Below are 25869 nucleotides of genomic sequence, written 5' to 3' on the forward strand. Positions count from 1 at the left end.
GATTGGTTACTCAGTGTAACAATCACAGAGAAAAGTAAACAATGTGTATATTAGTACCAATTAGCACTATATTTCCATGCATTTTTTTTTAAATTTTAACCAGCGAAATGTTTACATATAACACATTTGCATACAAACAAAATTTTAGATCAATGATATTTTAAATTCAATTAGCACACGCACGTCTGAAATATACAATTCACCCATGTAACTTCATCAGTGAGAGAAGTGGCATGTCTTGCAAAATCTTTCAAAATTTGGAATGCATTAAGTTACAGCAATGGCATCTCTCAAGTGTTCTTTAGTAATTCCGGATCTGAAATTATTTTTCACAAAATGCACATTGAAAAACATACTTTTGAATTTTATGTTGACCCAAACATTGTCGGCATTTATTTTAAAATCTTGCTCAAGTTAGGGTATGAATCTGTATCAAAAGAGAGCCAAAATGATCCATCAACTTTCTCAGTCATTTCTTGTCATCACAGCTTTATTGTTTCCATCTGTAATTCTGCTTTGGAACATCATTCTCCTCAAGAATCGATGGAAAGTAGTGTTTCCACAGCCTGAAAAGTTGAACTGCAGAATTCACCAAACTGCATTGTGCAGTACATTATTTTCTGAGTTGTCTGATGTTATGAGTATAGTCACTCATTCTGTTCACTTTTTATGCGAGATCAAAAAGGCACAGACTTTTCAGAACCTACCTTGTGGAACTCTGTGCTATGCACACAAATCTTTCCCTTAACGAAACTGTGACAAAACTCAACATTACTATTTTGATCTCAAATAATTATAATGCACCATGCCCCTCATTCTCCAACCATGCTACAAGCATCATGTTGCCACCGATAACAAATTTTCCCCAATTCATATCATACTATGACAAGATGGTGCATAGTGCCCAATGTATGTCTTCTGCATGATTGCATTCAATAGCCTTCAAGCCAAAAAATTCTTCCAAAAGTCGAACAACATTAAAAATACGAATATACATACACAATCAAGTGAAGTCAGTTCTATCTGAAGATTCATCCAGAGACAAAGAGTACATTGAAGCATAACTTATTTCCTGCTCGAGTTTAGTATTAACATCACTTCTATGCTGTGCACATTTGTAACAGAAGATAACGGTATACTTTTCGTGGTTTAAATCAGTTTTCCATCACCTGAAAAGAGCGTGGTGATTGTTTCAACAACACACTCCTTCACATTTTCAGAGGTGACAAATGATTCTTTCTTTTTCCTACCTAAAATCCATGATTCCTTTAAAGATGCCTGTGTTGCCTTTTTTTATTCTGTGGTAAACTGCCTCATGCATTGCTGACCAGCCCCTAATGAATCTTTCAACTATTTAAGCTCTCGTCTTCTTTCATTACTGCCCAGTGGAAATTGTTGTTCGTGGCTAGAATGTTTACTGTTCAAATGCCACTTTAAACTCTCTTCATCAAATTAAATGTCTCACTGCATATTAAACATGTCCATTTTGAGTCTATAAATTCAGGCAAAACTAAGAAGAATTACAGTTCTCATACAAGTTTGAAGATATAATTTTCAGATCCACTTTACATCTCTTGTTGACTGTTGACTACTTGTGACGAAGAAGTTCACTGAAATAATTGTTAACTTACACTGATGTATAAGCGATGCATTATTTCTGAATTAGTGTGCAGAGCAAGCAACAGCCAACAAGTCAGGGGAGAGGCAAACTGGAGCAAATTGAAAACGCGTTCACTCTCATATCTTCAAAATACAGTAGTGCTATCTGTAGAGCAAATACCGTATTTCACGGCATAATCGTCGCACTTTTTATACCAAAATTTTCGAAAAAAATTGTAGGGTGCGACCATTATACGATGAATATTTAATACCAGTATTTGTATTACTCAAAAAATGTATTTATAACTAAATTGTATTTGATACAAATTTAAGATGCACGTAATACTCGCGTTCATACATCAAAATAATTAAAATAGTCTAAAACAAAATTCATAATTTTTCGCAACAATTCGGCGAACGTTTTTCCAACCTGAAAATAAAAATGAACGTATTAAGTTAATTTGTCATTAATTTGAGTATTAAAGTTAAAATATTACACTTGCAAAAAATTATCGCTTTGTTGTGAAATGCGGACTTACCGGTACACAATTTATTCCAAATCTTCGGTGTCGCTATCGCAGGTTTCGCTATCTGATGCGCCGTCCTCGCCTCTGTTAATACCAGTATCAGATTCTTCGTCTCCCTGCCACACTGCGTCACCTTCGGAACCGTCTAGTGCATTCGAAATCCCAGTCCTTTTGAAGCTCTTGGAGACTAGTTCAGGTGGTATAAGATCCCAACTCTTCTTCACCCTTCATCCACTCGTTGTAAAATCGACGTAAGTGGTCTTTAAAGGGTTTATTAACACATACGTCTAGTGGCTGCAAAGCAGATGTTAGGTCACCAGGAATGACTATCTGTCGTGTCTTATTTGTAGTGAGAATTCGCTTCACTTCGTTCACGAGGTGACCTCGGAAACTATCTAAAACAAGCAGAGCTGGTTGTTTTAGTAGTGCACCAGGTCTTCTATTCCACACAGTTTTAACCCAGTCCAGCATGAGTTCTACGTCCATCCAACCCTTTGGTTGCACTCGTACATGAATTCCACGGGGAAACTGTATATTCTTAGGCATCGTTTTCCTCTTGAAAATGATGTAAGGCGGCAACTTTCTCCCGTCAGCTGTAATGGCTAGTATTGCCGTGCATCGCAACTTCTCACTACCGCTGGTTTTCATTAATACACTCTGTGATCCTTTTAGCACAATAGTGCTGTTGCGAGGCATATCAAAAAAGATTGGAGTCCGATCGGCATTACCGATTTGAAAAAGCAAGTACGAAGTTTCCTTGCGCAAACGTATGACAAATCGGTGAAAATTTACAATCTTGTCCGTGTAATCAGCAGGCAACTTTTGGCTTAGTGTTGTTCTCCTTCGCACTGACAGATTGTGTCGTCGCATGAACCCCTTAATCCACCCACGAGTCGCCTTAAACTGAGTTACCGGTATGTTGTGTTTGCGCGCTACCTCCTGTCCCTTAATTTGTAACATTTCATATGATATACTGCAGCCATTGTTACGTATTTCACTGACGTACCTAAACACTTCTTCGTCAATTATAGGAAACTTCCCTGTTTTAGGACCTCTAAACGCGCGTCTAGAAGGGTTTGTGCTTTTTAGCTTGTTTTTTTACTTTCCGCCAGTCACGCACCAACTTTTCACTCACAGAAAATTTTCTTTCTGCAGCTCTGTTCCCGTGCTGTTCAGCGAAGGCAATTACGCTTAGCTTGAAGCCCGCACAATAGTTTCTATATTTACCCATAATCGCTTATAAATGCTTCACACGTTAATGTTTTGCGATATAAATGACTTTCCGTAATTGTTCACTATTAAAACAAATTATTTCTGCAAACACCCAAAACACAAATTAAAAACTTAAATTCTCACGCACACATGTCTACAGTAATCACGTAAATCTGAAACAAATAAATGCATCTGTGATCTGTCCATTCCAGAGCAGCCAATACTGTTAGGCAGCAAGGAAGCATGCAACAATTTATCAGTTTAGCTCGTTGGTTGCGACACACTACTGCGCTTGCGCAAAGCTCGCAAACCGGAGCTCTAGCTAGCGTGGTGTAAATCTACTGTATAGTTGACTGTATTCCAAGATGTCAGTAACAAACATTCATTTTTTTCAATTTCTTTTAAACATACGGTAATTACGTTAATATTTCTTCCCAGTTATTGATGATTTTACATTACATTACTGACGAGTTTATAAAATAAAACTTTAATAGCATTAGATAATAATTATCTTGACTGCTTGGATAAAAGTTTTCATCCCATGCCCGGACACTTATGACGTAGTAGTAAGATAAGAGTCTAGCGATGACAACTGAGACATCGTAAATAATTTGGCTGAATAATTCCGTGGAAATCTCCGTTATCGTCTTGGATTTCACTTTGTGCGCAATAACACAGGAGCCGGCCCCATGGTGTAGGGGTAGCGTGCTTGCCTCTTACACGGAGGCCTCGGGTTCAATTCACGGCCGGGTCAGGGAATTTTACCTGTATCTGAGGGCTGGTTCGAGGTCCATTCAACCTACCTAGCCGGTATTTCCTGGCGACGTTGCCGATAAGCGATAACTTACAGCCTTACGTATTTCAAATGGGAACTCATAATATGTAGGTGGTGAATAAATAGTACACTGTCTCGCGACCACGTTGTCAAACTGCCGATAGTCTACCGGTAAGCCATGCGTCGTACATATACCGGTATTATTTATTTATACGTTGTGCAACATGTCGCAAACGTGACTGTGTTGCCAAATTGCCCATAAACCATACACGTATTTAAATTGCGCATTCATGTGCAACTTACGTTGCAGTTCCATTTACCTTTTAACCAGATTAGTGAACAAAATTTGGACGTGCGACGATTATGTAATTAAAGGTTTAAAGTCCGATTTTTGTATTGAAAATAAAGGATGCGACGATTATGCCGTGAAATACGGTATTGTTCTAGGCCAGGTGACATATAAATAGTGCATTAATCTCTTAAATATTTCTATTGATTTCAATTGCAATATTTCCCTTTCTTTCATACTTTTGACATTGTACAAACCTCGTCCGGCTCCATGGCTAAATGGTTAGTGTGCTGGCCTTTGGTCACAGGGATCCCGGTTCGATTCCCGGCAGGGTCGGCAATTTTAACCATCATTGGTTAATTTTGCTGGCACTGAGGCTGGGTATATGTGTTGTCCTCATCATCATTTCATCCTCATCACGGTGCGCAGGTTACCTAAGGGCGTCAAATCAAGAAAGAAAGAAAGAAAGAAAGAAAGAAAGAAAGAAAGAAAAGACCTGTACCGGACAAGTCTTTGGACACTCCCGGCACTAAAAGCCATACGCCATTTCTTTTTTTTTTTTTTAACCTCGCAGGTCTGGGGGAAAAAGGGCATCAGGATGAAGATCTGGACCCAAATCCACCAATTTAAGACCCCTGGTCTACCTCTTTACCATAGTAGAATTGCTTCTGGCCAGACAGAACACACTGAACACTGCTAAAGGCCTTCCAGTTGTTTTTAAATCAACAACTAAGTCCATGAGTTCAGTTCAGGTGTTCTCCAAGTTCAACATAAGCCACATTATGTTAGATTATTATAACTAGAAGTCTACCCAGAATAATTCCAACACCTACCACAACATAGAAATAAAAAATAAAAACAGATCATGAGATACTAACATCTTTGGCAGCAGCAGACCTGTCAATGGCACCAACAGCCATCACCGGAGCATCTGGTAAGTTCAGCCTCTTCTTCAGAGCTTGGTTTAATTCTGCTATCTCCAACAGGTTGAGCTGAGCAATAGAAGATACAAGACCTTCAATCTTAGGAGCGAAAACTTTTGAGTCCCCGTCTGCTGGAGGGACCTGCATTGCTGCAGCTTGAGAAGAGCTCCTGCTTACAAGCCTATTATAACAAAGAACATTTACATTCTGTTTTTAATATATAACTCAACAATGGCTAAACTAATCACTGAGAAAGTATACAGAATGATACAAATATTGATAGCCTAGGTACTGAAGTTGCATAATGCTTTCCTTTCACATAGAAAAGCCTATGGCCATTTTCCTTAATGTAATATGGAAGAAATAAAATAATCATATTTGGATATTGTAATCTAAACATACTAAACATTATATAAACAAATTTGGCTTTAGGTCCTATGCCTTTCTCTGTGTTCTTACACAAATATTTCCTGCAATCCATGTTTTAGCACTATAAAGAAAACAATTCCTTGATAGGTAATCATCAGGAGGGATTTTTTGAAAGTAACATACTCTGCTAAACAATGTCCTTGGGTTCTCTGGGAAATTGTTCACATTCATACCATCTCCTGTCCACAAACTTGCTCATAAACTACTCAAAATTCTAGGCCTTCCCTCACCTTCCTCATAACACTATCCTCTGAATAGCTTCCGCAGCTTTTTAGTAACTACTTAAAGGGCAACTATGGACAGATACATGTGACAGCCATTTTAAAGCCTGGAAAAGACTGCAATGATCTCCAAAAAATTCAGATAAATATCCCATCTCTGCCATCTATTCAAGATATTCCAAAATATGTTATTCAAAAGACTAATTAAACTTGGTTAACTCTGCTATTTTCAACAGGCTGAAAGGAGCAATAGAAGACACAAACCCTTCAATCTTAGAGGCAAAAACTTTTGAGTCCCCTTCTGGTAAAAGGGACCTCCTTACTCAGTTTATCAAGGATTGATTTGAAAACAGTCTGGTAACAGGAATAGCTTTTATTAACTATATACGATACATTCAACCGTTGTATACTGTTGCACACGATATTTGCCCTTACCAAGCATCACAAATTCACCAGGCTGATTTCTACCATGCTGCAGCATTGCAGCTGCGTGCATTTTTTCTTTTCACAAGGGCCAATAAACTACCCGTTTTGCAACTCAAATAATTTGCAACATTTGTGCACAACAACAGTTTGAGAGATAAACAAAGGGTCTAATAGCAAACCCGGCAATTTCCACTCTTGGAGGAAATTGAGCTGACAATGGATAATAATAGTTTAAAGCGTTATCTTCCATGTCCTGAAACGTTCTGTAGCATACTTTCTCCCTATTTTACGAAAACAGGTACTTATGGATTAATAGCGAACACGGCAATCTCCAGACAATGTTACACTGCAAAGACAGAGTTCTCCATCACAGCCAATCATGGCTGCTGTACTCACAGAGAGCAGAAGAACACATGTTGATGTTCTTGCGTCTTTTTTCATTTGTGTCCTTAATTAGTGATCGCACTACAATTCTCGCATGTTAATGTGAATACTAGAGCATTCAAGAATGGATTACCAGTGTCTCCAGTATCACCAAGGAAGGCAAGGAGAACACCGTCACAACCAAAGACGTGGAAAAGACATTTAGCCAAGAGTTTTGAGGTTCATTCAGTTTTCTATTTTGCATTCATTTCTCCAGAATTACATAAAGTATTGCAAGGTATGTGTACAATTTGATCATTTCGGTTAATAATATTACATTATTTCCCTTCTTTGTAGGTATTCTTCTAAATCGTTGCCAGAATATCCTAAGCGTGGCCACAACACAAAAGTATTCCAGTGCTGTAAATTAACAACGAAAGACATCCAAACATTCCATGCAGTATTCTACCATAGCAATAATAAGCTGAAGCAAGATGCACTTCTGATGAAGTATTTTTCTGCGATTCCAATTTCTAGGCATCACCCTAAGAATGGACAACATGCACAAAGCAATTCCGAACAAAATTCCACGTTAAACAGAGTTCTGAAATTATACCTGTATGCCAGAAAGCTTTACCAAATACAGGGTAAGCTACATAAAGAAGACTTTTGTGTTGACTGGTCGAGCTCCAGAAGAAAGATGGAGAGGAGACAGAGTTAGCATGCTGTTCGCTGAAGAGAAATCGTCTGTAATGGTGTTCATCAGTAGGTTTAAATGTGTGGAAATGCATTATTGCTTGGGTGAAACTTCAGTAAGAAAATATTTACTTGCAACGTTGAATATCAACCAAATGTGGAGGATGCACAACGAAGCTGCTGATGTACAACTTCGCATTCGTTCTGGATATATTAGAAAAGTATTAAATAGATACCGGTATTATAATCTTGGATTTGGAACTCCTAGAACTGATGCATGTTCTAAATGTATACAACTGGGGGAACAGATTAAGAGAGAACGTGATGCTGCCAAAAAACGTACCTTTATGGCCCAGAAGAGAACACACAAATTGAAAGCCTGTGCCTTCTATCAAATGCTGCGAGAGAACAAAGACAATGTGGTCACTTTGAGTTTCGACTGCCAGAAGAACCTTTGTCTACCCAAAGTGCCTGACCAGAGTGCATACTACAGCAGCCAGTTGTACCTCTATAATCTTACCACACTTGAAGGTTTGTCCAGATCTAAGTTAGGCGAAGATACTGTTTTTTTCGTATTGTTGGACAAAAGAACAGTTTGGCACAGGTGCAAATGAAGTAGCTTCAGTTCTCTATAATAGATTAAGTAAAATAGATTTCTCAAGAGGTGATAAAGTGTGATTATTCGCAGATGGATACAGTGGACAAAATAAGAATAGCATAATACTTGGCATGTGCACCAGCTGGTTACAACGCCACGCTCCAAAGAACTTCAAGATGATGGAAGTAATTTTTCCTGTAGTGGGACATAGCTTCATTCCGCCCGACAGAGTTTTCGGAAATACTGAAAAAGACATCCGCAAGAATGAAGTGACTGAAAATCCTGATGGCTACCAAGACATTACTGAACAGCATGCTACTGTTGTAAAACTAAGAAAACAATGTGCAGTGTATGATTGGAAAACTGCTGTTCAAGAACATTTTAAAGGAACTGGATCATAGCACTTCCAAATTTCCATATGCAAGAGAGTCTACATAAAGAGAACTAGAACAGGAATTAGTGCCATCATAAGAGGAGAACCTCACTATAAAATGGATATAAGTACTTAAGGCTCCATTAATAAGAAGTAAAAAGGTGTGAACATGATTGTACCTCGGGTAATTCAGGAAGGGAATCGTGTTAAGGAAACAAAAAAGACTGACGTCTGAAATTTTCTGGTTAAGCATTACGGAGAAGACTGGTACAACGTCAACGGCCTACGATACAACGTGATCTGTTTGCAAGGGATGAAGGGAATGACGCTAGGCCTTGTAATGAAGAACCACTGTGCAACAGAATTGAAGAATTAGATGACTTATTGGTGTGAGATTTAAATGTTATTAGTGGCTGAAAAATGTTTAAGCATTTAAGAATTAATGAAACTATTGAGACCAAATTGAAGAATTAAATGAGTAAATAATGTGAGAGGAAATATTTCAATTACAGATGTGTGTAAAATATAATAATAGATTACATAACCAATGCACAACAGTGAACCATTTATATCACAGCAAACATGGCAATCTCCATCATTTACCAGCATACCCGGCAATCTCTAAATTTTAATTGCAATTTTCCAGACTACTGAGCAATACGTTAGCCTCTACTTATCTCTTGAGTCTTAGAATATAATTTTGGATACTTGACTTACTTGACTTAATTCCTCTCGTTCCCACCGGAACATAGGGCATCCGTGAAACGTCTCCATTGTGGTCGTCGACTTGCCAATGCTTTAACTTCCTTCTAAGTCTTCCCTACTTCAAGAACCTCCTCCTCTACAGTCCTCTTCCAGGTCTTCCTAGGACGACCTCTGCTCTGTGCCCCTTGCGGATTCCATTCCAATGCTGTGCGTTCTATAGATCCCGCTGCCCTCCTCAAAGTATGACCTATCCATTTCCTCCTCTTGATTTCCACTGTGACTGGAACTTGGTTTGTTGTTCTCCACAGCTCGTCATTGGATATAATTTCAGGCCATCTGATGTTTATGATGCGCCATAAGCAACAGTTTATAAATGTCTGCAAGAGATTGGTGATGGTTCGTGTAACCTTCCAAGTTTCACAAGCATATAGAAGGACTGATTTAACATTTGTATTGAAAATTTTTATTTTCGTTTTCCTTGAAATTTTGTTATTCTTCCATACTGTATACAGCTGCATTAAGGCTCCATTTGCTTTCCTTATTCTGGCTCTCACATCCTCTTCCACCCCTCCTTCTCTTGTCACTACACTTCACAAGTAGGTAAATGTTTTAACCTCTTCAATCTCTTCTCCTGCCACAAACAAACTTTCATCAATTTTAGCATTTACTCTCATTTCCTTGGTCTTAAAACATTTAGCCTATATTGCATCCTGCAGCCTCTGCTTCCTTCCGTAATCCTTCTAACTTGTGTTTCATATCACTAATTCTTGAAGACAAAAGACAAATATCATCTGCAAATTCTAAATCTTCCAGTCTTTCCCCCATTCCCCATTGTATTCCTCTTTTCCTTCCACCCAACATATTTCTCATAACATTATCGAGCACCACTAAAAGATTGTTGATGAAAGAATGCATCCTTGGCAAACTCCACTTGTGACATTCACATAATCTGAGAGTTTTCCCTCATGTACTACTTTACATCTACACCCTTCATACATTGCTTTCAAGAGATTGAAGATCTTATCCGGTACTCCATATTTCACCAAGGTCTTCCACATTACGGTCCTATTTACTGAATCAAACACTCTTTCGAAGTCTATGAATGTCAAGTACAATGTGGCCTGCCATTCATTACTTTGCTCTAGAATTATTCTTAGCGTATTTTTTAGATCAACACAGATGTGTTGTCTACGGAAACCAGCTTGTTCTTTTCGAAGACGCTGCTCAATTGAATCCTTTAATCTGTTTAGAATTATTCTAGAGACAATTTTACTTGGTATGCTCAGTAGTGTTATTCCTCTCCAAGTCACCTTTTTTGGGGAATTTCACGATCAAACCCTCTTTCCAATCAGCTGGAATTTTCTCTTCTTTACATATTTCCCCCCGTAATGGTAGCAGCAAATTAATAGTGGCCTCTTCATCCACTTTTAGTATTTCTGGATCTACATTATCTATACCTGCTGCTTTAACATTCTTTAATTGTTTCAATGCTAACCTAACTTCATGCCTTGTTGGGGGATCTAGCTTTATTCTTGATTCTTCACTATCTAAGCCTTTATTTCTTGAATTCCCTGCTCATTTCCATCATCTTTGTTAAAAATTTCAGAAAAATACTCTTGCCATCTTCTCAATTGTTGTTCTTGTGATAACAGCATATTTCCTTCCTTATCCCTCACTGGTTTATTCTTCCTATAACCTCCTCTTGACAACTTCCTGGTAATATTGTTTCATATCACCCTTCTTCTCAGCTTCCTCTGCAATTTGTGCCTGCTGGTCAATCCATCTTCCTTTATCACTTCTCAACTCCTTTTAACCATTTTGTCAATTTCCGAATATTTCCTTTGGGTTTCTGACTTCTGCTATCTTGTTCTGCTTTGATTTACTATAGCTTTTGCCTCTTTTCATTTTTCAATTAAATCCCATGTTTCTTCAGATATCCAGTCTTTATGTTGATAGCTCCTATAACCTATTACTTTTTCACATGTTTGTATGTAAGTGTTCTTAACATTTTCCCAAGTTCTTTCCACGCTCAACTCTTCCTCTTTTTCGAGATTTGAAAGGACTTCAAACCGATTTTTCAACTCCAGACTAAATTCTTTCCTCCTCTTTTCACTGTTTAACCTTTGTATGTTGAACCTCTTTTTTTCTCTTGTTGCAAACTTCTTCGATGCAGCCTTTATTTTCAATTTGAACTCAGCTACTACTAGATAATAATCACAACCAACATCAGCTCCTCTTCTATTCCTCACATCTGTCAATGATCTTCTAAATTTCTTGCTAATAGCTACATGGTCGATCTGATTTTCTATTTTGTGATCTGGCGATACCCATGTAACATTATGACACCTTTTGTGGGGAAAGATTGTCCCTCCAATCACCATTTCCTGGCTGGCACACACATTTACAAATCTTTTACCATTATCATTCATTTCATCAATTCCATGTTTCCCTATCACATGCTCTAGTCCCTCATTATTTGATCCAATCTTCACATTCATATCACCCATAATAATAGCAATATCTCTTTTATTTATATTCTTCATAGTTTCATTCAACTGATGATAAAATTGATCCTTCATGTTGGCATCAGATACTTCTGTTGGTGCATGACAAACTACTTTTGTTACATTTTGAATTTTACCGTGAAATCTAGCTGTCATCATTCTGTCTGAGATGGGACTCCATTCAATTAAACTGTTCTTGGATGTAGCAACATACCCACTCCATTTCTCCGTTCAGCATCCTCCCCAGACTGACCAGAATAAATAAATGTATTCCCATTTTGAGTCATGATCTCTCCAAAATTGCACCACCTCACTTCACTTAAACCAAGAATTTCCAAGCCATAATTTTGCATCTCTTTCTCAACCTGCTTTAGTTTACCTTCTTCTGTGAAAGTTCTAACATTTCAACAACCAATTCTCATTTTCAGTTTTGGGCCAAAGTTCGTCATCGAGGTATCCATCCGGTTTCGTTTCACTTCACTTTCTTTAATAAGTGGATTTAAGATGTGCGAGTTATTAGCCCACAGCACCCGAGCTTGGTGGTGGGGCTGCTACCTGAGCCTCCAAGCCTGCCGTTTTCTGTACGGGTTGTCTCCCTTAGCCTTTGAAGATCCCTCTTCACCACAAGGCAGTGGTTTCCCCCATTTCTTCAACCCCAAGGGAAAAGGGTTACCTCGTCTGCCAGATTTGCCGTTCCAAAGGTCTCCTTCTCTGCCGCATCTGCCATTGAGGACTTCACCAGAGCCCTGTTAGCCGTGACTTTTCAGGGTTCCTGAAGGGCCTTCACAGCTACCGTAGCGGTCCTGGGGCACGCACAGTCCCCGCTGTACATCACCCCTACAGGCAATCCCCTACTTCATGCCGTTGCCCACCTCCCACGACGTGGACGAGGGGTTGGACTTATGGGAGGCAATTTTGGATACAGGTACATATTATTTGATGAAAATGAGCATGCACTGTAGCTGAAACTGTTTTTGTTATATCTCAAAACATACAAAAGTGGAGATTGCCAGGTTTGCTATTAGACCCCTCATATGTGCAGATGACAATTGCAGTACCTTATACACCGACCACGCCAATGTAACACTTCATGGACTACTCACTACCAAAGACAAATGAAGGAAGTTGTCAGAACAATAATGCAACTCAACCATATAGCGCTGTTATAAATGATAAGCAATCAACTGTATATAATGTGTGTCTGTGTGTGTGGTGCATCTCGATTTCTCTTGCCGCTACAGGTTATCATGAGATTGCACATGACTATACTGGAGGCTGAGAAGAAACTGATGAGAAAGAACTGTGATGAGAGCAGTGGTGAAGTTGTGGAGTCCATCATTTAGTGTCTTCTTTCTGTTGCTCCCTCTGCCCAGACTAGCCTGTCAATATACACTGACTTAGCAAATGTAATGGGATAGTCACCTAATAGCGTGTGGAGCCTCCTCTGGCCCTGCGAACTGCAGTGAGACGCCATGGAAGTGAGTCGACAAGTCCCTGGTAGTCCTCTGGATGCAGCTGACACCAAATCGTTTGCAGAGTGGCCGCCAATGCTGGTCTGTTCGTGGGTGCAGGATCCATGGCACGGAGCCTGCGTTCCAGGACATCCCAGATATGCTCGATAGGGTTCATATTGGGGCTCCTGGGTGGCCATGGCAGTCGTTGGACCTCCGCTGCATGTTCCTGGAACCATTCCCGGGCGACGTGGGAGCGATGTGGCGGCGCGTTATCTTGAAATACCGCAGAACCGTCTGGGCGCTGGAAGGCCAAAAATGGGTGGAGATGGTCTCTGAGCAGCTCAACATACCACGTACCATTCAAAGTCTCTTCCAGAACAACTAGGGGGCCCATTCCATACCAGGAAAATGCACCCCCAGACCATAACTGAGACACCAGCGCCCTGGATCACACCTTCGAGGCAGGCGGGATCCATCGCTTCACGTGGTCTGCGCCATACACGGTGCCTCCCATCGGCATGGTGCAGTTGAAATCGTGATTCGTCCGACCATATCACGTTACGCCACTGTTCCAGTGTTCATCCCTGGTGACTGGCGACAAATGCGCATCGTTGTGCCCGATGATGTTGGGTTAACAGTGGCACATGTGTGGCGCCGGCTCCCATACCCCATAGAACCCATGTTCCTACGGATTGTCCACTGGGAGACGTGTCTAGCATGGCCTGTGTTGAACTGAGCCATGATTTGTTGCACGGTTGCCCGTCTGTCACTACTGACAATCCGTCTCAGATGTCGCCGGTCATGGTCATCGAGGGTGGCTGGACGGCCGGTCGTTCGTCTGTTGTGGACGGTAACACCCGCATTCAACCATTCACAATACACCCTGGACACGGCTGATCGTGTGAAGCCGAATTCCTGCACCACTTCCAAAATCGCACTTCCCATCCGTCGGGCACGGACCATCATACCCCGTTCGAACGGTGTCAACTCACTGCTCATAAGGTCTCCTATACAACTGCCACAGGGGGCGTGTGGTGCGCAGACAACACACCTGCGCATCAGTGCACCGCTATCCCACGAAATCTGCTCAGTCTGTGTATTTTCCCTTGTATGTGTTCCTATTCTTCCCTCTTTGAATTATGTCCATGCACTTGTTCCATTTCCATTGTCTGGCACTTTGGCTGAATAATCAGCAAACTGGCCTTCGATTCAGAGGGCCCTGGGTTTGATTCCTTGGGATTTTATTCACATCTGATTAATTCTTCTAGCTTGAGAGCAAGTGTTAGGGCTTGTCTTTATCTTAATACACATTTTGAATACATACAACACATCATACAACAAACCACCAAACAAGTAAGAAGTGAATACATCCCTCAAAGAAAGGCATACAGCCATAAAATTAGGCTAAATCCATGTACAGAGTCAATCCCAGATAATTTGAAAAAGCCTAGGAAGAAGACTATGTCGACTTGTTTGATTTTCATTACTCATACAATTTTGTCATGAAGCAGATTTATTGCTATCTAATACTACATAGAGTTGAAGATATCTAAACAGGGATTAAAAATAGTGGACGGCTTCTCTAGAAACATAAATTCCACACTACCAAAGAGAGACTGAATTAACTACATACTACTTATCAAGCACTATAGAAGTATTAACCCTACAACAAAAACGTTCATAATTTTTACGACTGCCGGATCTTCACTGTGCAAAAAGTGCAGGAAAGACACGAGCACTTCCCTCTCCTCCATACCTTACTAGCTTTAATATTTGCATGATGTGCGGACAACTTCCAAGAGGAAATTCCACGCACTGGTTAGAAAACTGTTGCGGCCTTTGTTTCTTAGTGATTAACATATAATAAAAGGTGTAGCCAAATTTTCCTTATTTCTGTCATATTGTAAAAAATAACAAATGTTTGTGAAACAAGATAATTAAAGGTTTTTTTCTCCAGGGTTAAACATGCAACATAGGTACTTGAATGCCAACAACTACACAGATTGTAATCCTCTGGTTTAATATTAAGCTTAAAATGAAACCATATAATAGAGACTTAGATCTGATGAACTCAGACTCCAAAATTAAAGTACCAGTTGTAATGTAACAGGCTTTCACGGTTGGCAACTCGAATACTAAAGGCATTATTTTCCAACTTGTGTCCATGGTCAAATCAAGTAAATAGGTCCCAACGATTTATGTTTCACTGCCACTGGCAATCCTCTAATGCTGGTTATTGTCAACTTTTATGCGGAAAAGTTTGTGCAAGTGGCCCTCACTGGGAAATGTTCCTCGTCATCTGATATAAGCCTACATGATTTCTGAATATCCAGTACGACATCCCAGAAATCGCCTATTGTTCATGAAGCCAACTGCAGCCAATTTGACTGCCGGTGACATTTCTTCCAACCCCATATGTTCAGTAGGAATTTAGCCTTTAGATCATGCATTCCAACTGAAAAGTATAGGTGTGAATTAGGGAGGGATCAATCCATTGGGACAGCGTATTCGCTCTTTCATGCTCAAAGCTCAACACAAAATGGAGGTGTGGTTAAGAGACAGCTCAGAGACCTAATTTTGCCACTAATAAAAGTATTTTCTTCTTCTTCTTCTGCTACCACTTTTGCCCGTGGGTACGAACTGCATCGCACATGTGGATGTGGCCCTGTTTCAAGGCCTGATGCCCTTCCTGACACCAACCCTGTATGGAGGGATGTAATCACTACTGCGTGTTTCTGTGGTGGTTGGTAGTGTAGTGTGTTGTCTGAATATGAAGAGGATAGTAGGTTCGAACCCCACTGTCGGCAACCCTGAAGATGGTTTTCCGTTGTTTCCCATTTTCACACCAGGAAAATGCTGAGGCTGTACCTTAATTAAGGACACGGCCGCTTCCTTCCCACTGGCAGCAATTTCCTGTCCCATCGTCTCCCTTACTGTTTTTTTAGTACATCCCCCTATAAGCCACTCATTCTCTTCTATGGAACCTTTCATTAATTAGTCTATATTCATAGAGCTTTCTTCTTCTAATTTCCCAGTCCTGAAGATTTTTCATCCTTATCTTTCTGCAAATAGACATCCTTTTATTCCAGCCTAGGCCTAATGATTATTCGATGAAAAGCAGCACTGAAAAACTCTTGGAACACCTGCAGATTCCTAATAAATATACTGAAGTCAAAGTCGCCGACCCCGCGGTGTAGGGGTAGCGTGCTTGCCTCTTACCCGAAGGCCCCGTGTTCGATTCCCGGCCAGGTCAGGGATTTTTACCTAGATCCGAGGGCTGGTTCAAGGTCCACTCAGACTACTTGATTACAATGAGGAGCTATCTGACGGTGAGATGGCGGCTCCGGTCAAGAAAGCCAAGAATAACGGTCGAGAGGAATCTTCTTGCTGACCCAAATGACACCTCATAATCTGCAGGCCTTCGGGCTGAGCAGCGGTCGTTTGCAAGGCAATGCGCCGTGGGGTTTGGGGAAATCAAAGTCCAGTAACATACGGAAAGACATGAAACGGAACACCGGTAAGGGAAGAGGGATCAACAGAAATGAAAGACAGAGACAAGCATATCACAGGACAATATATACACCCTCATATTCAAGAAGGTGGGTTCCCTTTTTGTCAATCTCAGTTCAGTCCTTCTGCATCCGTTTCTTATCAACCCCCAGCGCGCTTGTTTCGGCTTCTTCAGGGCTCGATTTACGTGTAATAATAGCAACAATAATTACAACGATAAAAGTTGTTGCATAAAAATGTTTAATTCTGAATTAATTTCAGTGATCAACATGGACCGGTTAGATAAGAAATATAAATGGGTAGGAAACCGGCAAAAGTGGAGAAACATCAGACTCAACTGGGGCCACTAACATTAATCGAAAGAACTTACGATGAGATCAGACCTAACCTTAGTACTACCGCTGTACCACTTGACCGAACTGTAACTATCATAAGACCGGAACTCTGAAATCAATAACTAAAATGGAAAATTCGAAAGTATACTTACGACTGTGAAACCCTTCTACATTGCCTCAGAGATTGGTATATTCTCAATCTCATATTAAGCATCATTACTTCAGTTACTTTCCAGCCAAAAAGCAAAAAAAATATCAAAAGCACAGTGAAGGAGCTATGTACTCTTCCCAAACTGTTCTCGTTCTTCTACAGTAACGAGTTCTTCTTCATCTTCTCCTTCATCATCTTCTTCTTCACATCTACCCAAAGAGTATCTACCCACCCTCGTCTCAATCTCTATATACTGCCTGCTCTGTGCCACGAGAATTGCGTTTACAGCGATATTCCAGATGGCAGCACTTACCGCACCCAGAGAACATGTTGGTTAAATGAGAGTTGGTCCGTAATACCAATATAAAATGAAAAATAATCTTTAATATGTTACTAATTGAGAAAATAATGCACATACAGAAACTAACATTTGACATTTGAGCTTGGCTTAAGATATAGAAACGTAAAATAATAAAATCTTGCCTGTTACAGTAGATAATATATTAGGATCATCCCATGCTGCATGGTACTTACCAATTTCAGAATTTTCTCGACACGAATAACGGAGCACCTTTTCCGAATTTTCTTACTGTTATTTACCAGCATTAGGCGCAAAAAATTTCTATCACTATTTCGCTGACCTAGTTTTCAGGATACGTGTTATAGTACATTATGCGTGCGTGCGTTCGTCATGTTATTCAATCAACCCTACAATCTCACTGAACTAAATAGATCTATTGCGTCACCAGAAAATCATCTAGTTATAACATAAAATAACCGATTCTGTAACAGACAAGACACACATTCCACTATAGATTTCACAGTTAGCGAGACAGCATCTGCCGTCTCATTAGTGAGATACTTTATTCTGTTTTTCACGTTGTATGCATTTTATCTGCTGGTGAATAGAAATGCACAAAATCTGGATTGTTTTGCCGAAAGGCATTACAGTAATCATTTCTGAACTACAAGGGATAGATCGGAGATGTCTAAGCCTTTAACGAGGAAGTAGGCAGCAGGACTAGATAACTTTTTTGAAAGTCGGATTACAAGAACACACAACAGTTTATTCGCGAGAGGGTGAGATTTTACAATATGCATACACTTTCAACGTTGACCACGTAAACGAACTTGTCTCTGGTTCGGTTATAGAGGAGCCGTACCTAATTAGCCATTTAAACAGCGATCACTTTTACACTCCTCACTGTTGGTATGAGAGTTTTAAATTCTGCTCTATATATTCCCTTCACTAATTGGGAAATCCCGACAAACATAATCAACATTTTCCGTTTAGGCTACCTGGCCAGAGTACTTTGTGACGGAGCTGACACTAGAACAGGAGTCCTGCCATATTCGTAACCGTTTGAGATACTATACCCCACGGCACATAGTACCGCGTGATTTGTTCGGACTGCCCGGAATTTGTCTTGCGAAAATTATGGATTTGATTTTAAAATGATCGTTTTTCCATTATGTTTGGCTGCTTCCTTTACTTTATTCAAACGATCAATTTCTGGGTTGTCTTCGAATTGTCTCTGTAGTCTTTTAACTTCATTATGGTTAGACATCAGCTGTTATCGCAGCCGCAGAATTCTTGATCGTAGCCTCTAATGTCTGATTACCTGATCACTGCTGTCATTATTACTCGTTGGAATATTGAGTTCGATTGATACATCGTTGTTCAAATGAATTTCATACTCGTCATCCAATGATATTCCTGCGGTTGAGGAGCACGTTTCATCACAGATTTCTTCAGAAGAAATATCTTGTCGCTGTCTGGTCTTTCGTGAAGCTATTTTTCTGGTTTGAAGGTAATGAGGATAATTCAAAGAACAACTAGGCACGCTCTCTGGCTTCAATATATTTTTATTTTAGTTTTATCTTTCACCTCCATCTCTAAAATTCAGGCTACAAACACGGGAATAATCGGATGTGATCCATTGATTACCTTGGTTGATCCTTGCCTTGATATAGCATTAAGTCAATTTTCCCAAAGTTCTTTACATGGGGGGATAGCAGGAATCCTCACACCTGAAGAATTTGGATTTCCTACTTTGATATACAGAGATCAACACAACAATTAATCATTGTACAACCAGAGACACACACATAAATCCTCGATGCAAACGCACTGGATACAGATGGGCACAATCGACTGATAACTATCGAACTAGTCGATAGTTTAAACTATCGTAATAGTCGACTACTTTAAAAACCAAGTCGATTGAATTCAGTCGCAGTCTCCGTCACGGATCTCTCCACGATTTGCTCTCCAGTCAGCACAAAACAAGTCGACTGCATTCAGTCGCATTGCCGTCACAGCGACGTGGAAGCGAATGAAACTATCGGTTTATGGTCACTTCGGAAATTTAGTTAATATTTATGTTAACTTCAGAGGTACAGTACCTACTTTATATGGCGATTTTCTCTTGTCGTTTATGTGCTCTTTGTTTCGTTGTATACATGTTTACATTAATTACGTTATTCATAAATAAGCATAACTATAATAACAATCTAGAAAATACAGTAGTAGCGTAGTAGTGTGTTTGGCTGTTCTCATATACATCCAGATTGTGTACTGCAGCAACAAGTTTTACATATTATTGTTAGCATTGTTTGGTAATAGAGCCTCATTGTCGTCTTTCTACGTTTCACTGTCATGTTAGCACCAAGAAAGGACATTCGTATGATGTTGGCTCATATATGGGCATCTTTAGCCCCGTGTAGTGACGAATGCGTAAATCGGATTTTAACCAGCGCAACTGTGACTTCCTCAATAGTGTGATTAAGTCCGGAAATGGGGGAATGCACCCAAGGTTCAGTACTATTGTGGCATTTGACAGGAATGAACATGGAAAACTACATTAAAAGTAGAGGGTCTAGAAGAAAGCTGGACCAGAGTTTCGATAGAAGAATTCTGGACCAGCGGCAGCCACTGCGCATGCCCCCCGTGCGCTTCACTCCCTGAAGGGGCCTCTCACTTGGCAAGGCGTGTGTGGAATGTTAACTACACATACTGCAAGGTCTTAATGTGAGAGGTAATTAATTCTTGAAAGGTGTGGGGAGGCAAGGTGCTGTGACTGGATTTTGCTGGAGTAGCTTTCACTGCCTAAGGGGGTCAACCACATGTAGAATGAGGACAACACACTCAGAGGTCTTTATGTAAGAGGTAATTAATTTTCTTGAAAGGTTACTCTTGTGTCCAAGGTACAGTAACTATGTGGCAACTGGATTTGCTTTAATAGGTCACTTGCTGGTGAAAGCTGAACAGGATGTTAGTTTATGTTAAAAAAAAAATGATCCCCCACTCCTCTCTTACTGGAGGGGTGAGGGGGAAACACTAAGGAGTGCTACAGTGCAGCTGTTACTAGGCAAGATCCGCTTTCTAACTTGATGAAGGTTATCTCTGTCACGAACAGGATGTTTTTTGTAGGTTGTAATTTTGAGTGAAGGTGAACTAGTGACAAGTCCAACCTACTGGTGAGGAGTGAAGGTGGTGGCAGGGAGTATTTAAGGAGCAGAGCGCAACATGAAAACTATCATCTAGTTGGAAGAGTTCTCTACTACTACTACTTTTCTTTCCTCTTCAGTAAGTGTAAGTTTATTTAGTTTGTTAATTTTAAAAAGATATAACAGTTTCAACAGAATGGATATGTTAATGAAATTAAACAAAATTGCCAAGGCACCACAATATCATAATAGAAAGTTAAGTGAGTTGCAACTTAACCATCCATTTAAGGTTAAAGCGCTGAGAGCGGTAGAAACAAGATTTGGGAGGAAAATAATCGTTGATATAGAAGGGGAAGATGAGGAGACTGTGAGTGTTTTCCTGCCGGCGCAATTCTCAAAACTTACAGCAGAAGAAATAGAAGAAATAAATTCTTTAAAAAACAACTTGAAAATGATGTACAGAGGCATGGAGAGGGGCTACCATCAAGTGTGCTTCCTACAGTAGAATGTCATCAGTTACGACATCTATTTTAACTAAGTAAGTATGCAGAGAGTATTTTCGTTCTTAATGTAAATTTTTTTTTTTTGCCGTATTCGCATAATTGTTTTGTTAATTGAAAATAGTATGTGGTGTTGTCTTTTCAGGTCCGAGGTGGTAATATGATGAAGTGGAAGAAAGTTGAGATTAAACCAGGAACTGAACATCAAGCATATCCAAGCATACAGAGTCGTCGTCTTCAAGTACATCGAGAGGAGGATGTGGTCGCTACTTCACAGCCTGTTGAAGATGAAGCGGGACAACTGAGCGCACAACAAGAACAAGAAGTGAGTGCTAATTGTATTGAACTATGGAACAGAGGGGGTTCTCTTTTCAGTTATACAGTATATGTGACGAACCTGAGTAAAGCTTACGAAAGCCAGCAGGAAGTGACAGCTGCTGTAGTGCGATTTCTTTTGAGTGAACTTTCAAGTAATGAACATTTTCTTTTATTTCTTGGCTATAATACATTCGAAGAAATTTATAAAATTGAATTTTCCTTTTCGTCACAAAATTCAAATAACATTTCCTATTACCGTAATACATTGCTAGGGAAGCTTCAGGAGGAGTTTCCTAGCGAAGCTGTACACTGTTCACGCGATGCAGAAGGTAGTGACCTAGCTCGATGGTTATACTGTGTAATGACGGATTGTACATTCTTGATAAGTCGTTGCTACAGCAACTGCTGGACTTGTCTTGAGATTGCTGAAAAATTTAGCACCAAATCGTAATTTTTTTTTGTAGTCATGGAGTCGAGCAGCAAACGTAGGAAACTAGACATTAATTTACAGACAGATGAAGATGCGGGTAGAATGCAAACTCATTTCGATAGAGCGTTTGAACGCATTCGCGCGTTTATGAGGGAGGTAAATGGATCAATACTAATTTCATATCGGTTCGAACCTAGCGACGAGCGAGAAGAAGCTCAGTTCAAGCTGATTGAAAATCTTAACGAGCTAGAGGAAATGCGTAATCAGATGTTAGAAATTTATTTTCACGCTCGCGCTGTTAATGGACTAACTTTTCAGATAGAAGATTTGTCTGCTTTCCAGTGTAAACAAATCGAGGAAGCTTTTCGGCGCAGAGTGTACACACTAGCGGTGGTAAACGTTAACAATGATTTCTTACTCCCCGAAGAGTTCCTAGATAAATCTTACGTGTGGTTTAATAAATACGTGAAGGAAGCACTCAAGACACAAGCATTAAAAGTAAATACCGTTCTCTGCACACAACATGTCCGTCACGAGAAAATCGATAACAATTATTTTCATACAAGGAACGCTGAAATTACTGACGGTACTAATTTAAGAGAATGGTACAACGAACATGTAACGAGACCGATTCTGAAAAAATTATCAGAGTTCGAGGCTCGTGATTCGGGATGGTCTCTGCTACGAATTCGCGAATTGCGGATAAACATTAATAAAAATGTAGGTTTTCACGTGGGCAAGTCGCCAACTAGTCTAACGTTGCCTACAGCAATTCGAAACAAGAAAGCAGTTATTAATCTGCGGAACACACGAGATGCTTGCTTTGCGTGGAGTGTAGTTGCTGGCTTAGTTCCAGCTAAACATCATGTAGATCGCATTTCTTCTTATCCACATTATAATGCAATTTTAAATTTAAAAGACATACCAATCCCGATGGAAATGAGATACATGAGAAAATTTGAAGATCAAAACGAAATCTCCGTGAATGTATTCGGAGCGCAGTATGACGAGAACAACTGGGTGTGCATAGGACGGAATGATGACAAAAAAGAGTTTACTCTTGTACCTTTGTACATTTCACATAAAACGTGTGAAAAGATCGTAGATCTTCTAATGCTTCAGATTGGCGACAGTGAGAAGTATCACTTTTGTTTGATTAAGAATCTTCCACGTCTTGTGCGCTCATCTCTTACGAAGAACCATAATAGAATTTATATTTGCAGACGGTGTTTGTCTTACTTTTCTAATAAGGAAAAATTAGCTTTGCATACTAATAACTGTATACAATTTCCGGTGGGCAAAAGTATAATGCCTTCAGATAGCGAACGGCTAGTGTACTTTACCGAGTATAAGGTTAAAGAGCCAGTGCCTTTTATTGTGTATGCTGACACAGAATGCATACTGAAACCTGTGTCTACTTGTTTTCCAAGTGATGTCACCTCACATTCAACTCCAATTCACGAACATGTGCCATACAGCGTAGCATATTATTTACACTGTAGTTTTGACAGAGATTTGTGCTCTTTCAAACTCTATCGAGGTAGTGATTGTGTAAAATGGTTCGTAGATGAGATGTATAACTTGGTGGACACGCTTGCGCCCTATTATTTTGATACGAAACCAATGTTAGCATTAACTGTTGAGCAAGAAAATGAATTTCTTTCGTCTACATTATGTCACATATGTGAGAAGGAAATTGCAGATAATGAAATTAAAGTTCGCGATCATTGTCATTTAACGGGTGTTTACAGGGGATCAGCACATCAATTGTGTAACTTACAGTATCGTAAAATTTCTATCTTGCCGGTAGCATTCCATAATTTGACAGCCTATGATGGTCATTTCATAATTAGAGAACTGCATAGGAAGGGAGGGGATGTTGTGACAAATCTCAGAACGAACATTAAACTATTAGCAGTGAACATGGAACGATACAAAGGATTTTCAAACTTTATACGTTATAACCAAAGACAGTGTGTTGAACTAAGATTTATAGACACTTACAACTTTATTCCTTTTTCGCTGGACAAAATGTCGCTATTACTTAGTGACGAGTCAAAGCTTGTAACGAGACGGTATTTCACCGATGATTTACAGTTTAAACTCGCTTCTCGGAAAGGGATATTTCCATACGAATATGTTACTAGTATGGAGGTGTTAGACGACACTAGTTTACCGTCAAGGAGTTCATTCTTTAGCTCTTTAAAGGGTGAAACTGTTTCGGAAGAAAACTACGCGTTTGCTCAGCTTATTTGGAATAAGTTTAACTGTAAATCGTTGGGTGAATATTCTGATCTTTACTTGAAAATCGATACTTTACTCTTGGCCGATGTATTTGAAAACTTTAGATTGAGTGGAAAAGAGACATATGGTATTGATGCCGCTCATTTCTACACGGTACCGTCTATGGCATGCAGTGCTATGAAGAAAATAACAGCTGTCCAGCTAGAATTACTTCAGGATATCGACATGCTGCAGTTTTTCGAACGCTCCATACGCGGTGGTAATGTGCAATGCGTTACGCGGCATGCAGTAGCAAATAACAAGTACATGTTAACATACGATGAGTCCAAACCGGAATCATACATAATGTACTTTGACGTGAACAATTTGTATGGATTCGCTATGCAACAGTTTCTTCCAACGGGCGGCTTTCAATGGGTCGAAAACGTTGAGAATTTAGACATTATGAATGTAGGAGATGAAGCAGATGTTGGGTTTATGGTAGAAGTTGATTTAATCTACCCGCTAGAACTTCATGATAAACATGCCGATTATCCATTGTGTCCTGAAAAATCTACGAAACTAATGAGCACTCTTTACAACAAGGAACGGTATGTTCTTCATTATAGGCTATTAAAACAGTGTGTAGAGTTAGGTATGAAAGTAGCTCACATTTACAGAGCGATTCAGTTTAATCAGAGCGCATGGTTAAAATGCTACATTGATTTGAACACAGAGAAACGAAAGTTAGCAAAAAATGAGTTCGAGAAAAGTTTCTATAAATTAATGAATAACGCAATTTTTGGGCGTTCATTAATGAACGTAAGGAAGCTGCGCGACGTCAGATGGGTCACACAGTGGAAGGGACGTTATGGTGCTGGTACGTTGATCTCAAGAGCAAACTTCAAACGTCGTATTATAGTAGACGAACAGTGTATGGTTATCGAAATGAAGAAACTTCAAATTCATCACAATCAACCGGTTTACCTCGGTGCTACAATTTTAGATTTGTCAAAAATGAAAATGAACGATTTTCACTACAACGTTATTTTGAGAAACACAGAATCAAACTCACAACTACTCTACACTGACACCGACAGTTTAATATACAATTTTTCATTTGATATCTATGAGTTTATGAAGGAAAATTCAGTTTTGTTTGATACAGGAAATTATGATGAAAATAATCCTTTCCAAATTGAAAGAAAAAATTCAGGTGAAATAGGTTTGATGAAGGATGAAAACGGTGGAAGTATTGTTGAAGAATTTGTAGGTTTGAGACCAAAGATGTATGCTATTAAGTTGTGTGAAAAAGAGAAACCTACATGTAAAGCTAAGGGTGTCAAAAAAAATGTTGTCGATCACCTTACAATTGATCAGTATAGACGTTGTCTGTATGAAGGTGAACAAGTGACCAAACTACAAGTGTGCATTACTTCCAATTCTCATTCTGTGTTCACGGTTCGTCAATACAAACTAGCACTCACAGCTAATGATGACAAAAGGTACATCACAGATAACAAAATTAATACATTACCATTTGGACATTACAGTCTTGCAGAGAAAAGAAGTATAACTAATGTATAGCTATCTTGCAAAGTAGGTTTGCTTTTTTTGTGAACACCTCCTCCACTTTGTCATCAGTTTACCCCTCTGTATGTAAAATAATGTAATTTTCTCTGAAGGTGAATATTAAGTAATAAGAGGAGAAGCTCCTATGATTACTTTAATCATTTTTATTTTAGAGAAACTTTTGTTTCATTCTGTAATTAATGAAAAAAAATGTAAGCTTATAGAATTTCAAACTAGATAAACATTTCACTCGCTGTTTCTTTTATTCAATGTATTGTACTGTATT

At 39.5% G+C, this 25869-nt stretch overlaps 2 protein-coding genes across 4 annotated transcripts in view; one reads left to right on the forward strand and one right to left on the reverse strand.

Moving 5' to 3' along the window:
* LOC136876397 (histidine protein methyltransferase 1 homolog) overlaps positions 1-5523 on the forward strand; it is a 111633-nt gene extending 106110 nt beyond the window's left edge. Inside the window, exon 6 of one of the 3 annotated variants that reach the window (XM_067150340.2) lies at positions 5389-5523. In XM_067150340.2, coding sequence (XP_067006441.2) covers positions 5389-5393 — 5 coding nt within the window. In that variant the 3' untranslated portion in view covers positions 5394-5523. The remainder of the gene's footprint in view (positions 1-5388) is intronic. The other 2 variants (XM_067150338.2, XM_067150339.2) reach the window with 2 other exon arrangements.
* The window catches only part of mRpL12 (mitochondrial ribosomal protein L12), a 72160-nt gene extending 54903 nt beyond the window's left edge, over positions 1-17257 (reverse strand). The window contains exons 1-2 of the mRNA XM_067150343.2: positions 17092-17257; positions 5281-5506 (exon numbers count right to left, since the gene is read on the reverse strand). Coding sequence (XP_067006444.2) covers positions 5281-5506; positions 17092-17156 — 291 coding nt within the window. The 5' untranslated portion in view covers positions 17157-17257. The remainder of the gene's footprint in view (positions 1-5280; positions 5507-17091) is intronic.
* Positions 17258-25869: the final 8612 nt, after the last annotated feature.

The sequence above is a fragment of the Anabrus simplex genome, chromosome 6, assembly GCF_040414725.1.
Source record: "Anabrus simplex isolate iqAnaSimp1 chromosome 6, ASM4041472v1, whole genome shotgun sequence".
NCBI classification, from domain to species: domain Eukaryota; kingdom Metazoa; phylum Arthropoda; class Insecta; order Orthoptera; family Tettigoniidae; genus Anabrus; species Anabrus simplex.